The sequence below is a fragment of the Anser anser genome (genome assembly GCF_964211835.1).
Source record: "Anser anser genome assembly, chromosome: 2".
NCBI classification, from domain to species: domain Eukaryota; kingdom Metazoa; phylum Chordata; class Aves; order Anseriformes; family Anatidae; genus Anser; species Anser anser.
The window spans coordinates 21,221,040-21,234,904 of NC_139721.1; the positions used below are offsets into that span (position 1 = coordinate 21,221,040).

The window sequence follows — 13,865 nt, forward strand, 5'->3', positions numbered from 1 at the left end:
ATACAAAATATTCAAAGTATATGTTGAAACATACTAGCTTACATTACAGCAGAACTTAACAGAAGAAGAGAGATGGCATGTGACTTATGGAGAGAAATCTTAAATTGAGTTTAAAGACAAATCTGTATTTCCAGGTAGTTGAAGTATCATGTGTTTTTAACTCCCCACCTAACAAACTGACTATCTTCAGCCATGATTTTCTATTTTCTGGCTTGAAACATCCACTAAACACTCTAACTGGTGAATGGCACAGGCAGATTTTCTTTGCAATGTGCTTTCTTGATAGATACGCTTAATCCCACATACTGGAAATACCTTGGGTTCTAAGGGTTTCTTTTAAACCTCATTCTTTGAAGGCTTTTGGAACTTAAAATATAATAAAAATTATACAAAATCCTAAGAATAACCTAGAAAGGAAGCATACTCAGTTTCCCAGCAGTGAGTCTCAAATATTAAAGATATGGATAAATAAACATGCCCTAATTAATAATTCATTAAAATATTAGCAGAAGATGCAGATCAGCAGACAGGCTTCTAAAGAAGTCTAGAAAACTACAGGAGTCAATGCCGGTGCAGAAAGTGTTTATGGCATTTTCATTAGACCAAACAGTGAAGAATTATTCTCAAAGTCAAAACTCCAAGGGTAAGATTCAACTCACCTACGAGGCCTATGCAGCAGAACTGTGGCATATTTTACCTTCTTTTTAGGTCCATGGCTGGAAATGGGCTCTGCAATTCATCCAGACTATATGAAATGTCTACTTTAAGATAAGATGGATCACAGCCTAAAGGCACCTATTTTCTTCCATTGGCTCTAAATTGAATTTTAGAAATTCAGTATTTGCAGTTATTTCATATGTAGAAGTATTATACTATATATACTCATATCTGATCCGAATGATCCCAGAGATTCTCTGCACTCAATCCCAAGCTACAGAAGTTGCAAATATGGAATGAAAAAGACACCAAAACTGAGGCAATAGCTTTCCTTAACCAAGCAGTTCTCTGAGTGCGGAACCCAGAAAAGACCAATTTTGTGAGGACACAACTCATGATTAATTTCTTTTGATGTCTATGCTTGGTTCTCTGCTATAAGGACTCCTTGGCATCTAGGGAGTAGGAGCAGACTTTTCCTTGGTCAGGAATGTGAACAATCTTTTTCCAGTAACCACCTAGTTATTTTCATTAGACCCTTAGTAACTAAGTATCTCTCAGACCTCAACAACTTTGTCAAATTCCTTTTAAGTCAGCCAACAACTTCCACAAACTGAATAAATATAGCAGAGGAAGCAACTGTTTCTCTTACAATAGCATGAAAGTTACAAGTCTTCCCAAGGAGGTACAAGACCTGTATCCTAGACCCTTCTCAGCTTGAGAACACTTGAACACAGCTCTCTCTTCTCTAACCAACAAGCTATGGGCAAAATTGGAATGAGATTATTCTGCCTTCTGCCTATGAAGTTCAGCAACTGTGCAGTCAGGAATGTGAAAGTACAGACAACCAGGAGAAAGTCTAAATACCTCTGCGATTAGGATACTCTATAGAGGCAAACCCTGGTCGTCGCTCCAAGGGCTGTTTTCACATTTTATTTAGGCACCCTAACACAACATTCGTAAGAGGTATCTGATACAGACAGAATGTAACTCAACAGGGATGAAGACAAACACCGGGGTAACCAAGTTCAAAATACAATACCAGGAATGAAATCACTCCACAGCAGTTCTGCAGAAAAGCATGTTGAAGGTATAGTAGATCACAAGCCAACCATGAGGCAATTTGCTACGCCATGACAAAAACCCCAAACACGCGTGACACTGGCTGTCAAGGAAGGCGTTGTATGTAGGACACATGGTGTTATCTTTGCACCCTCCCCATACACTTCTGTTTGGAATACAGTGCCTCATTTTGGACTTATTTAAAAAGCTCAATTAGAAGCAATACTGAGAATAACAAGAACAGCCAAAAGTCTAGAAAATATGGCCTGTTGAGTCTACAGAAAGGAGACGACGAGAATCTACAAGAGGATACATAATCACATTTGTGCAATATACGAAAGGTTGCTGCGAAGAGTAACGGAATGCTCTGCGTTTCCACTGGGGATGGAGTAAGCAGCAAATAGCAGGAAATAGATTTAGGCTTAACTTTAGGTGAAAAAAAAATGTAATGGAAAGGATAATTACATTGAGTACCTGAAACAAGTTACCTAGGGACACCAAGGAATCTCCATCCCCAGTTAGGACGGTAGATGGATTCTTTGTTTGCATACCTCTTGGCAGACGTATATGTATATATACACCAAACTATCACTTGCAAAAATCTGCGCAGGCTTCGTACATAACTGGGCCAGGGAAATTTATGCCAAGATCTGTTTGGCCCTCTACTCACCTTCTCCAGCGTACACAGCACAACTCTTGCAGAGCCGACTAGCTTGAACTCTGTGTATCGCCTGCTAAGTGCTCTTGCCTCGGCCACAAAGCCTATGTATTGCACAGGTGTGCCCTCACAGCTGGGAACCACTGTGTTGGACAAATAAGTGTCAGGAATTGCTGTGTTATAGTTGGTCATACCTGGAGGCAAAGGATGAATTGGAAGGCCTCTCGAGGCCTCAGACAGACCTAATTTCTACTGTTCTTTGTTTTCTGAGCTTTAAACAGCTTTAAAAGCATTAATTCTCACTCATCCTTTTGGTAAAGAGAAAAATGTACTCACACCAAGAGTTTGAGTAACCGTACAGGGAAAAAAGGTTTATTACTAACACACTAGAGCACTCGTTTTTGAAAAGTTATATAGAATATATCTGCAAAACATTGTCCAAAAATTATGACTGATTGTAACTGGCAATTCTATTTAAAGGCCAAAACATTTGATATCCCTTATGTGCTTAGATAATACACCTTCTAAAGAAAGACTGTCCCCTCAAATACATAGAATCCAATTTTCACACTATATCAAATACCTGGTAATGCTATATGACCTGTGAGGCTATGTACAAATATAATACAGTATTTGCTATAGGAAACCATTCACCATAAAACTATCAATGTTGAATAGAGGAAGTATTTAAGCAAATTCATGTAAGATTTAAGAAGAAAGAACTAACCCCACAAGGACAGTAAAAAGAAAATAACTTCTTTATATTTCAATTAAAGATTTTCTTTGTGAATTTTCTAAACGGAAGTACTTGGACTTTTTTGAAACACAAGTTCAGCTCTTGCTAAATCCTGCTAGAATGAACAGGATATCTCAGTGTGGTTGTAAGAACAGTTTAAAGCCTAAATCAAAGATATTCCTTTATTCAAAACACCAAAGATAGGTAGTGGACTACCATACACTCCTCCCCCATCAAAATGCATGAATTTGATTTCAGTTAAATGCAGCTAAAATCACTCTACAAACACGTTCACATGGAAAAGTGTGATAGCAGCTGAATTCAAGACTACAGAAGAATTGTCTTCCACCTTCAATGAGAACAGCAGAGCACTACATAAATTACTTTGAACTGTTACTCTCCTAAAGCGACATATTAACTTCTTAAATGCACTCCTACTCCCCTATGCGATCTTGTAGTTATTACATTAGCTGTTATAATCTCGATCCTGACTGATAATCCCTTTGCAGTGTCAAGATGACACCCTGGAGAAACAACGTGAGGAAGCAGGCGCTACAGAATCTCATGCAGAAGCACCTTTTCAGCACAGCACTGATTCTGCAGTTTTAGTGTATCACCAGAAGTTCAACAAATCATGGAAGGCAGTTGCTAGGGTTTAATTAGCTTTAAAAAGCACCACCAGATTAGATATAAACTCTTCTTCTTCTTCTTAATAAACTATTATAGAGCCTCAACAGCCAGCTATAATTTGAGGCGCTAACACTTCCTCCTGTTACACCATGCAGTACTTCAGAGAGACATAATCTAAACTCAGTAAGTACAGAAAATAACATGGCTTGATTTGAACTCAGATGTATAATCGCAGTTAATTTGCTTGAAAAACAACTGGTTTTGAATGCCATTTTTAAGCAATCAGTCTTTAATTAGGCTCTTCCTGAGACTGAATTATGAAGACGCCCCTTTTTAGAGAGATTAGTTTATCTACGATAACCCGTAGCTGTTAACCATGATATTGTAAAACAAATGATTAAGACAGCCCATACAATCTAGTCTTCCTATAAAAAAAATGTCCCCACCTTGTTGTTAAGGTGTGATAGCTGTAGCAGTCAAACAAGCATAGAAGAGATCATAACTAATCATTTTTTGTGCTCTTTTCAGTTTTATCTCCCCAAGTTCATCTTCTTGTCAAAAAAAGCCATCACAGAAACGTAGGGGAAAAAGGAAAGAAGCTGGCAGCACAAGATCCTTCCTAGAAAACAGGAGCTTGGAACAGGGAGACCAGCATACACAGAGACTTTCAAACTTACCCTTCTGACTGACTCTGAGTAAGACAGCAAAGCTCTAAGGAAGCAGCAGAGCAGCAGGGTGAGAGGCGGCATTCACTTCCCAAATTCCCAAGACTGTCATGCCTACCTTACAGATAAAAACTGAACGTTTATGTACATGGGTAATTTCACAGAGTAGTTGCACTGAATAAAATTTCAAAGTTCAAACCGTTGGATTACTTTTTCCTCCTTGTTACGGAATTTTGAATGTGCTCCAAGCATTTTAAAACTTCGGTGGCAGAGTAGAAACACATTTTACATGAAGTTATAAGCCTCGGTTCTGTAGTAACTTATCGCTTTGGTGCATTTTTGCGCTTACAATTTACATACTAATTAAGCTGTTGTTTCAATGGAAAAATCAATTGTTTAATGTTCTCAGTTATTTAGAAGTTATCCAGCTCACAGACACAGGCAAACAAAATCCAGAAAGGACCATTCATTGCCCTGACCTGACTTCCAGAGACCACTGAATTTCACCCAGTCACCACTTTCCAGGATACGGTCCCAGCACTTAAAGTATGGTCTACACTCTTGCCTTTAAAACGCAAAATTGGGAATTGTCTTTTGGTTTCAAACAAGTGTAAAAGCGTATTTATTTCACACGATGTATTTTTCAGAAAGCAGACATCAGCTGGTGTTAAATATCTCCTTTTTGGTTTCCTTGTTAACCAAATCCTCTATCAGCTTTTCTTTTTCGATCCCGTATGATGTTAGGCCTTTCTACCTCCAAGCCATCCTGCGTGCACTTTTTGAGTGCTGGAACATCGAAACTACTGCAATCTTCCGAAATTTTACTCGACGTTAACATTAGCAAACCCAGTAATTAGCGTTACTGCCAGTCTGTATAATCTCCAAATGCATTCTGCTTAGTCACTAACAGGAAGTACCACTGCTGTTATTTGCAGACAGTGCCCCAAAGTGTGCTAGCAGCTTCACAGAGCAATTGTAAACACCGGGGCTTCTTGAAGAGCAAGTGGTACAAGCCATAGCATCCTGAAGAATATTACCTACAGTATAACATGTCTAACCATGTGGCAGGAGAGAGGAATAACCAACAATGGTTATTTTGAGAGACCAGAAAGGCAGCACAAATTTGTAAAACAAAAGAAAGGGGAGAAGAAAATTACAAGAAAGCAGAGAATGAGGTAGTAGGAAGGGAAAAGGGAAGGCAAAAGGGAATGGAAGAGACAAGGGGATTTGTGTTCTTCCTCAACTACACCTGTTCTTACAACTTCCATTACCACTTACCTCACATTGCATAAAGTTATTAAAGTCACCTTGATCATACTTTCTTTTATAAAAAGTAGAAATAAAAGCAAAATAGCAAGCGGTGTAACAATGGCCTACTCTGATCAGCACCCTAAATTCAGACAAAACTCAGTGTGAAGATATCGGAGCATAACTTAAGCAGCTAATGCTGCCTGGAGTCCTAGTTTACTATATAGCCAGAAGCAAATCTTCTTGCATTACCCTAAAAACTTTGAAATTCCCATATACACATCTCTATTGTGGATTGGGGGGGGGGGGGGGGGGGAGGCGGAATATTCACCACCTACACCTGTCATCCCTCCAGCCTCAAATCCAAATCCTAAACACACAATCCTTTTAAAGCGGTGTAAATCAGAGCTGATTACTTATAAAGCAGGATAATAATTCATACAGCAGTATGATAGCCATCTGAGATATTTACTGTGACTTTCAGCCATCAGTCTATTGCTTCCTCTGTCCCAGTCCCAGTGTCCTGCTCCACACCCTGCACACCCACAGCGCCATACAGAGCCTACACAGCCTAGCTTCTTTGCTGTCTCCTTGTCATGGATTTTATTTCAGTCATTTCTTACCGTGGCTGTACAACTGCAGACACGAAGCAACTGAGCACATGCAAGTGCACAGCCACCCGTACCTTCCTAGAGCTGTGGGCCTCCTGGGGGGGCTCACGGAAAGCCACCCTTCTCCATCTAGCCCACCGTGTGCCCATCCGTCCTCTCTCCCTCCATAAAAGCGATGGCAATGCCACTTGATTTCACTCACATGCACACAAAGAGAGATCTTTTACGGTCAACTTAAGCGATAGCTTGCAAATATATGAAAGGCTGGATGATTTCATAAAGGAATTTCTCTTGGGAAAGCTTGCCTTCTACTGGGCCAAACTGTCCATACCCCTGGGAAGCTGAAATGCCTGTGTTTTCAGAGCCGTGAGCCTGACTTCGCTAGGATAGCATTTCATCTTGCTTTCAGAATAGCTCAAATAGCTTAGAAGAACCTGGAAACTCACAGTACTACAAACAGGTAAGTGTATACGCACACCACACAGGCTGAAACTATGTCTTTACAAATAATGTCAGCATCCTAGCACCTTCTACAAATGCTTCTTTTCCTGTGTGCAACCTCTCAAGTCAGTTTCTTGATATAAAATACAAATGTCAAGCAAAAAAGCACACAACGGATTCCATAAATCAATGCATATAGAGGAAACGTACTATCTAAAACCCCTTAGAAAGCGTACACACACAAAAAAAATAGAAATTGTAAGAGGAAGGATGTGTGTAACATACAGGAAAAGTCATCATCAAACATTGTGTGGTATCCAAGAAATTAAAACACCCACAAGGATAGAAGTTGAAAATATGTAAATATTCCTGTAACAGAAGGACTTACGCCCAGTGTACTTTCTTCTGAGTGAACTCATTTTCTCCAAGTACCATGCATTATGCATATTGAACACTACGCAAAACATATGTACGGTAACCTTGTCAAAAAAGGCACCTTCCTAGCACAGGACATTCAAGATGCACTCCCAGGATCCCAAAAAATCCAAAGGAGAGACAGTCAAAGCAGCAGAGTTTGCTGCCTGTCCTCCTTTAAGAGCGGAAGCTCCACCACAGGAACACAGAGCATAACTGCAGCTAGGCATATTTCACAGAGCAAACCAGGCCAAAGGAAAGAGCAAATCTGGAAAGCTTCAGTTTTACACGCCATCATGTTCCAGCAAATCCTGGCAGGAATTCATGCTGACCTGATCACTATTAGTTGCTACAGATTACAACTCAATACCATCTGCATTTCCTTTCCCCAAAAAGAGTAAAACAAGCAGAAGGAAAAGAAGTTATGTATCTATTTTAAATCCACACATATTTACCCCAGGGAGCGAAAGAAAAAAAAAAAATAGTCCACATTACAGATGTGAGTCACACTACTTAATGCACTTTTGGAAGATGCTCAAATACCACAGTGATGGGCACAGCATAAGAATTTGAAAAGCACAAAATAGAAATAGAATGCAGAAAGGAAGCAGAGCCCAGGGACTAGCCATTCATACTGACACTCAATCACCATAAATTATCTAAAATTTAGAGGAAATCCATGCTTGTCCCGCTCTACAATATTTGAACAGTTCTTGTGCTAATATCTCTAAGTGTCAACTCTTGTTTCCAGCATCTTTTTTTATCCTCCCATATTCCTCCATGGAATGAAATGACACAATTTTATTGCTTAGTCAGACAAAAATACCTTCCACTTCAAAAGGAGCTTGCCTTCGAGGAGAATTACACTTGAACAAAGACTGCAGGATTTAGCTCTATATTTATCTATATGCAATAACAGCAGTTCATTCATACAAATGCAGGGTTTTTTTCCTTTCTTCTTCTTTCTCTTCTCTTGACAGAAGGAAAACTTCTGTCAAGAGAATTAAGCTCAGTAATACCTACCTAAAAATGCGGAACACGCTCTTGCGTGACTGGTGAGGGGTTATGCTTAATAAAGCTGTTGGTATTTTCAGAATAAAGATGTATCTGACGGTTCAAGGAGCCACTTTGCTTTAAGAAAAATTAAACCGGTGAGGTATTCATCTGACACCAGATCTCGGTATCCTATAAAGCACTGTGGGCCATCAATCCCAACCCCACTGACACCAGCATTTTCATTACAGAGCCTGTATCAGGCTAGCCTTTGTGTATAAACTCCGTGCCATCCCATTTCCCTCGCTGCTCTCCCAGAACTCAAGAGGAAACTTCAGCGAGGCACCACGAGAGCCTAACCCTCATGAGAAGTTTTTAGTTTATCTTCAGATTGTGATGAAGACCTCTCTTCTGTCCCGAGCTCCTGCAGATTACAAATGAAAACCGTTCTGTTTCACTGAAGCCGATTTTAACTCGTCACGAAACAGCAAGGGTTTGGTTTTCATTTGTAAGCTTGACAATCCAAACTGATCCTGGAATCGCATGGAGATCGCAAAAGTTGCCAGGAGCTTTCTTAAAAACTGTAATGCTAGCACTAAGTGCCTAAATTGCAACTTGAGTAGTTTTCCTTTGGTAATGATTGCTTATGAGAGGAGAGATTTCAGACAAACGTGTGTTCATTTTTATGACACGCCATTTAGAAATGTAAAAAGAATTTAGGTTGCTTTAAAATAAAAGCGTCCCAACAGCAAGCAAAGCGAAGAGCGCAGGCTGAGAGCTGTTTAGGGCACTTTATTCCCAGCGCTCACGCTACGCCGACAGCCTTCAAACCGATCACCACGCATCTTCGCAAACCGCCCCGGGCGCTTCAGGAGACCACCTCACGGCCCGGCAGCCGCCAGACGAACGGCAACTGGAAGTTTTCGTTACGGTGACACCAGCGACGACGCGGCCAGGCTCGGAAAGGGGCTCCCAAAGCCTGACGGAGCCCGGGGGGGCGGCTTCCCGGGACCGATTGTCGGGGTCCGCCTGCCTCACCGGGCTGCGCCTGGCTTGGCGCCGTGAGGGGAGCGGCGCCGAGGGGGGAGGCGCTGAGGGAGGGGAGCGGCGCCGGCGGTCCCGGGCCAGGCAGCCCCGCTCCCGGGGCGGCTCCCACCCGCAGCCGGGCGGCGGCTGAGGCTCGGCGGACAGCTCCCGGTGCTGAAGGCCGGTGCCGGTGGCCGTGCCCCGTGCTCCCTCCTGCGAGGCGCAGCGGGGCGGGGGCGGGCGGCAGGCGCGCAGCCGGAGGAAGATGGCGGCGGTGCAAACCCACCCGGGGAGGCGGCCGGAGCGCAGGCCCCGGCGGCCCCGGGCAGGGCCGCCGCTGACCGCCCGCCGGGCCCCCGGGACGGAGCTCGCCGCCGCCGCCGCCGGTCCGCCCCCCTCCGACGGCGCCAACCGCCGCCTCGACCCACCTCCCGCCCGCTCCCCCCTTCCCTCCCGCCGCCGCACGCCGGGCGAGGACGGCACCTGTGCGGCCATGTTGGGCGCCGTGCCCCCGCCGGGGCCGGCGGTAGAGCGGAGCCGCCGAGCGCCGCCGGCCGGCCCCGTCCCCACCCCACGCCCGCCCGGCTCCGAGAGGCGCCCCCCAGCCGCCCCCCCCCCGCAGCCCCCGGGGCCGGGCCCTGCGGGGCGAGGAAGGGTTGGGTGCGCCCGCCCTTACTTGAGCACGGATTGCTCCTTCTCCTCTTCCTTCTTCTGGCGGTCCATGACGGCCAGGATGATCTTCCGCTCTTCCTCCGTGAGGTGGCTGAGGTCGGGCATCTCGGGCTGAGGCGCCGGCAGCGGCTGAGGAGGCGCAGGGCCGCCCCGGGGCCCGGCGGGAGCCGACATGTTTGGGGGGAAGCTACGGGAGGCGCTGCCCTGGCTCCAGCGGGAGCGGCCGGCGCCGGGAGCAGCACATACAAATCAATACCCCGGCGGCGGCGGCGGCAGCCGGCAGCACAGCGACGGCCCCGCCGGCGAGGGGCGGGGTGCCCGGGAGCCCCGACCTCGCACCCACCCGCCGCCGGCTCCCCGGGGCGGGAGGGGATCGAGGCGGGGGGGCGGCGAGCAGGGGAAGGAGAGAGGGCAAGGCTGAGCCCGGCGAGCCGGAGCGCTGCGGGCCGGCTGCGAGCGGGCTTATCCCGAGCACCGAGCGGGGAGACGGGGCTCGGAGGCCGCCGCCGGGGGGGCTCGGGGTGAGCGCGGAGCCCCGGCGCCCCGGGGAGCGCAGCGGGGGAAGCCCCTGCGGGCGAGCGCCGGTCCCGGCCGCCTGCCGCGGCTCATAATTCCTCGCCTGCCGCCGCCGCCGTTCCCCGGCCGAGCCCCGCCGCCGCTTCTTCGCGCCGCCGCCGCCGGGATGGAGGCCGCCTAACCCATCGCATGGCGGAGGAGCCGGAGTCACGGGAGGGGGCCCCGCATCGCCCCGCCGCTGCCACCGCCTCCGCCGCCGCCACCTGAGCAGCGCCGGGCCCGGCTGCCGCCCCTAGCGGCGCTGGGCGGCGAGGGGCCGGGAGGGAGCGGCCATTCGTTATTTATTTATTTAATTAATTTGTAAGGGTGGTGGTGGGGAGGTGGAATTTAAAAAAAATAAATAAATAAATCACAAAGGAGGAGCCAACGCGAGCCGGGAGGACCGAGACGAAGGGAGAGGGCGGGCGGGGCCGGGGCTGACCGGGCTCGGGGCCCGGCGGGGCACGGGAAGGGCTGGGGCGAGGAGAGCCCGGGCAGGGGGAAGCCGGGGAGGCTGCAGGAGGGACGGGCCGGGCCGGGCTGGGCCGGGAGGAGCCGCCCGCCACAGGTGGGGCCGGGCCGGGCAGCCGCGGCCTGGCCCTGCCTCAGCCCCGTCCCCTCAGAGGCCTGTGGGTGCCGTGGGGTTTGCCCCAGCGCCTGTCTGAGGGAGCCGGGAGAGCAGGGGGGCGGTGCTGAGGGGATGAGGGAGTCCTCCTCCCGCCCTGGAAACCAGAATAGACCTCCTGAAACGCCTCTGCTGCCTGTGAACCCCCCACCTCAGCAGCCAATTTGATGACGAGTAATTTCTGGAAAAGGGATTTGTGGAAATGCACTGCCAAAAATGCCATCCAGCCCCAATAAATGGGAAATAACCTGTCCAGGAACACTGAAGAATCCACATCTCTGTCTTGTCAATCTATTTACAACCAGTAGAGATCTACCTGCCGTTGTCTCATAAGACATAACTCCAATTTTACATTAACTGCAGTATATACAACGGTATACGTATATGTAGCAGTAATAAAGTGGTTTTATAAGCTTTAGTTTGGACAGTTTAAAATCTCCAACACAAATTGCACGTTTCTGGAGCTGGTGCTCTTTCTAATGAGCTGTCAACTTAGAACCAGGTGCAAAGACCTGGAAAAAAATACTGAAAGTATCATGGTCCTCATTAGCTGTATTTCCACAAAGAATAAATTCCAGGATACGGTTTCAGTAACTAAACAGTTCTGCCTCCAATGTTGTACTAAAGATATTGTCCCTTTGGGAAAACAAGTTCTGGAGGAACAGATCACCAAAAGAATGTGACAGGTTGGCTTTAGTAAAACAAATCTCAAAAATAATCCATCCCTCTTATCATGCACGCATATTCATCATATTTTAATTTTGTCCAAGAAATTCATTGGCATCTTTAGCTAAAAGGAGCCTGTTCCATTTCTTGATGTAGCCTCTCGTTATGCGTAATAGACTGTTAATCTACACAAACCCTTGCACAGAAACTGAGCATGCTATATTTAAAAAGATACCCTTACAAAATAAACTGTCTGATTTTCATCAAGTCCTCAAAGCATTCTGCTCTTCCAGTCAACATCACCTTCACCTTTCCGACTGGATTCCAGCCAGCTGGCTTTCACCCAGTTCCTTGTTTCTTCCAGGCACTAGATAAATCTGGCATCTAAGTCAAAAAGAGGAGGAAATGTAGAAGCGTGTGTCATCAGATTACCAAAGATAGTACAGTCCTTATCAATCTATAAATGTTGAATGGCAGAATTAACTGGACTGATCGCTTCGGGAAAATACATTTTATCCCGAGGAAGTGAGGAAAGAGAGAAATCACTCAATCACTTCTAAGAATAATTAAAAAGTACAGGGATGGCTTCAAAGCAGCCTCTCCGCCCTGCCAGGTTACACAGTTATTTCACAAATATTTTATGCGGTGTCCCAGCCATAAACACCAAGAGTGTTGTGATCTTAGGTGTTGTTGCAAGACAGTGCTACTGTTCTTTGTGCATGGCTTCATCCACCTGAATTTCTTTCCAATGGGTGGTTACCTCTGAGCTTCCTGGATTTATAGTCCCTGCTTCTGAAATCATTTCAACATACCTCTGATTTTCCATCCACAAATTACAAATACTTCCTCTCAACATGACCACAGAATTTCAAGAGCTTTCTTTTCTCTTTGATATTTGCCCTGTTCCCACTAAATCCTATATCACTAAACATGTAACTATAAACAAATCCAGGGACAGGAACTGTAATCCCCATATAATATCTAGTTATTTGCTTTGAAAGGATAGAGCAGATTCAGAGCATCCTGTGACTCACTGAAGAAATGGCTCTGCTTGACCTTTCTGTGCTGCTACCTTCCCTTTTTTTTTTTTCTCATCAGCTCCACCTATCATTCCTCACATTTTCCTGCAATTAAAAAGAAACATTATTTGTTCATGTTCCCGTCAACTTGCACAGAATTGTCTCAAGCTGCTCCTGCTGTTTACATTACCCAGATGACATATTGATGAAAATACGCTCAGAGCAAACTTCTCTACCTACTCCAGAGTAATTGTGTCAATAATAATGTACAATCAACCAGCAAGACAAATTATTATTATGTAGTATGATCGTTTCTGAAACTTATTTTTAAGGAACATTCATTTGTAATTCCCTCAATAGTAAAATGTCTACAAACTCTGACCTTCACTTTCATGGGTCGTGGCTCCAGGTACCTGCTCTTCTTGTTCATTTCAGCTCTCATTCTGAATACACTGCTATACTCCGAAAAACCAGACTCTCATTCCTGTTTTACATTCTTCTGTTGGAATTGTTCTTCTGTTGTATAATCTACAACTGAAAATGCCCTCCTTTCATATATCAAAGGTACTTTCTTCTGGTGGTTTCTATGAGTTAACTACATGTACTGATACCAGCAGGGTTAATAATGCAAGCTTTTTAATACCCTTTTTTTTTTTCTGTTCTTTTCCAGTTCTCTCAGACAAGGGGTTCCCAAGGAAACAGCGGTATTTTAACCTGATTTTATCAGGTTAAAGACCACAGAATGTCTTTCACTAAGGGTCTCATTATACTTAATCCCATTTCCTTCCTTATAGCAGCTACAAGAGTAAATGAGTTAGTAGATTCATTGTTCAAGTGTGCTAAGTGTAATTCTTTCCTGAAAAGGTAAAGCTAACATCTGCTTTTTAGTGTTTTGTGTAAGGGAGCATTCCAGTGGAACTAACTCTTTCCATTATTTCTGTCCCAAGTTGAAAGATTAATTTGGAAAACATCTTTATGTAGCTGACATGAAAGGGACTTCAAAGCATTCTGTTATGGATCAGGGAATGGAGAAAGTGAAAAACGTTCTTGGTTGAAAACCTCCAGCACTCAGACTCTCGATAGATCAAATCAAACCCAGCAAGAAGTGCATCCTACAGGACTCTTCGTTCCTTTACAAGGCACTCCTCTAATTCCTGCTGAGGAAGGAAAAAACTTCACACTGCAACAAT

The 13,865-nt window shown here is 45.3% G+C and overlaps 1 protein-coding gene across 38 annotated transcripts in view; it reads right to left on the minus strand.

The window, feature by feature from the left end:
* Positions 1-10,724, minus strand: part of RIMS2 (regulating synaptic membrane exocytosis 2) — a 462,822-nt gene extending 452,098 nt beyond the window's left edge. For 5 of the 38 annotated variants that reach the window (XM_083822283.1, XM_083822293.1, XM_083822286.1 and 2 more), the window contains exon 1: positions 9,815-10,716. In XM_083822283.1, coding sequence (XP_083678409.1) covers positions 9,815-9,984 — 170 coding nt within the window. In that variant the 5' untranslated portion in view covers positions 9,985-10,716. Of the gene's footprint in view, positions 1-9,814 lie in introns of all 38 variants that reach the window. The other 33 variants (XM_083822281.1, XM_083822322.1, XM_083822320.1 and 30 more) reach the window with 17 other exon arrangements.
* Between the last annotated feature and the right edge of the window lie 3,141 nt (positions 10,725-13,865).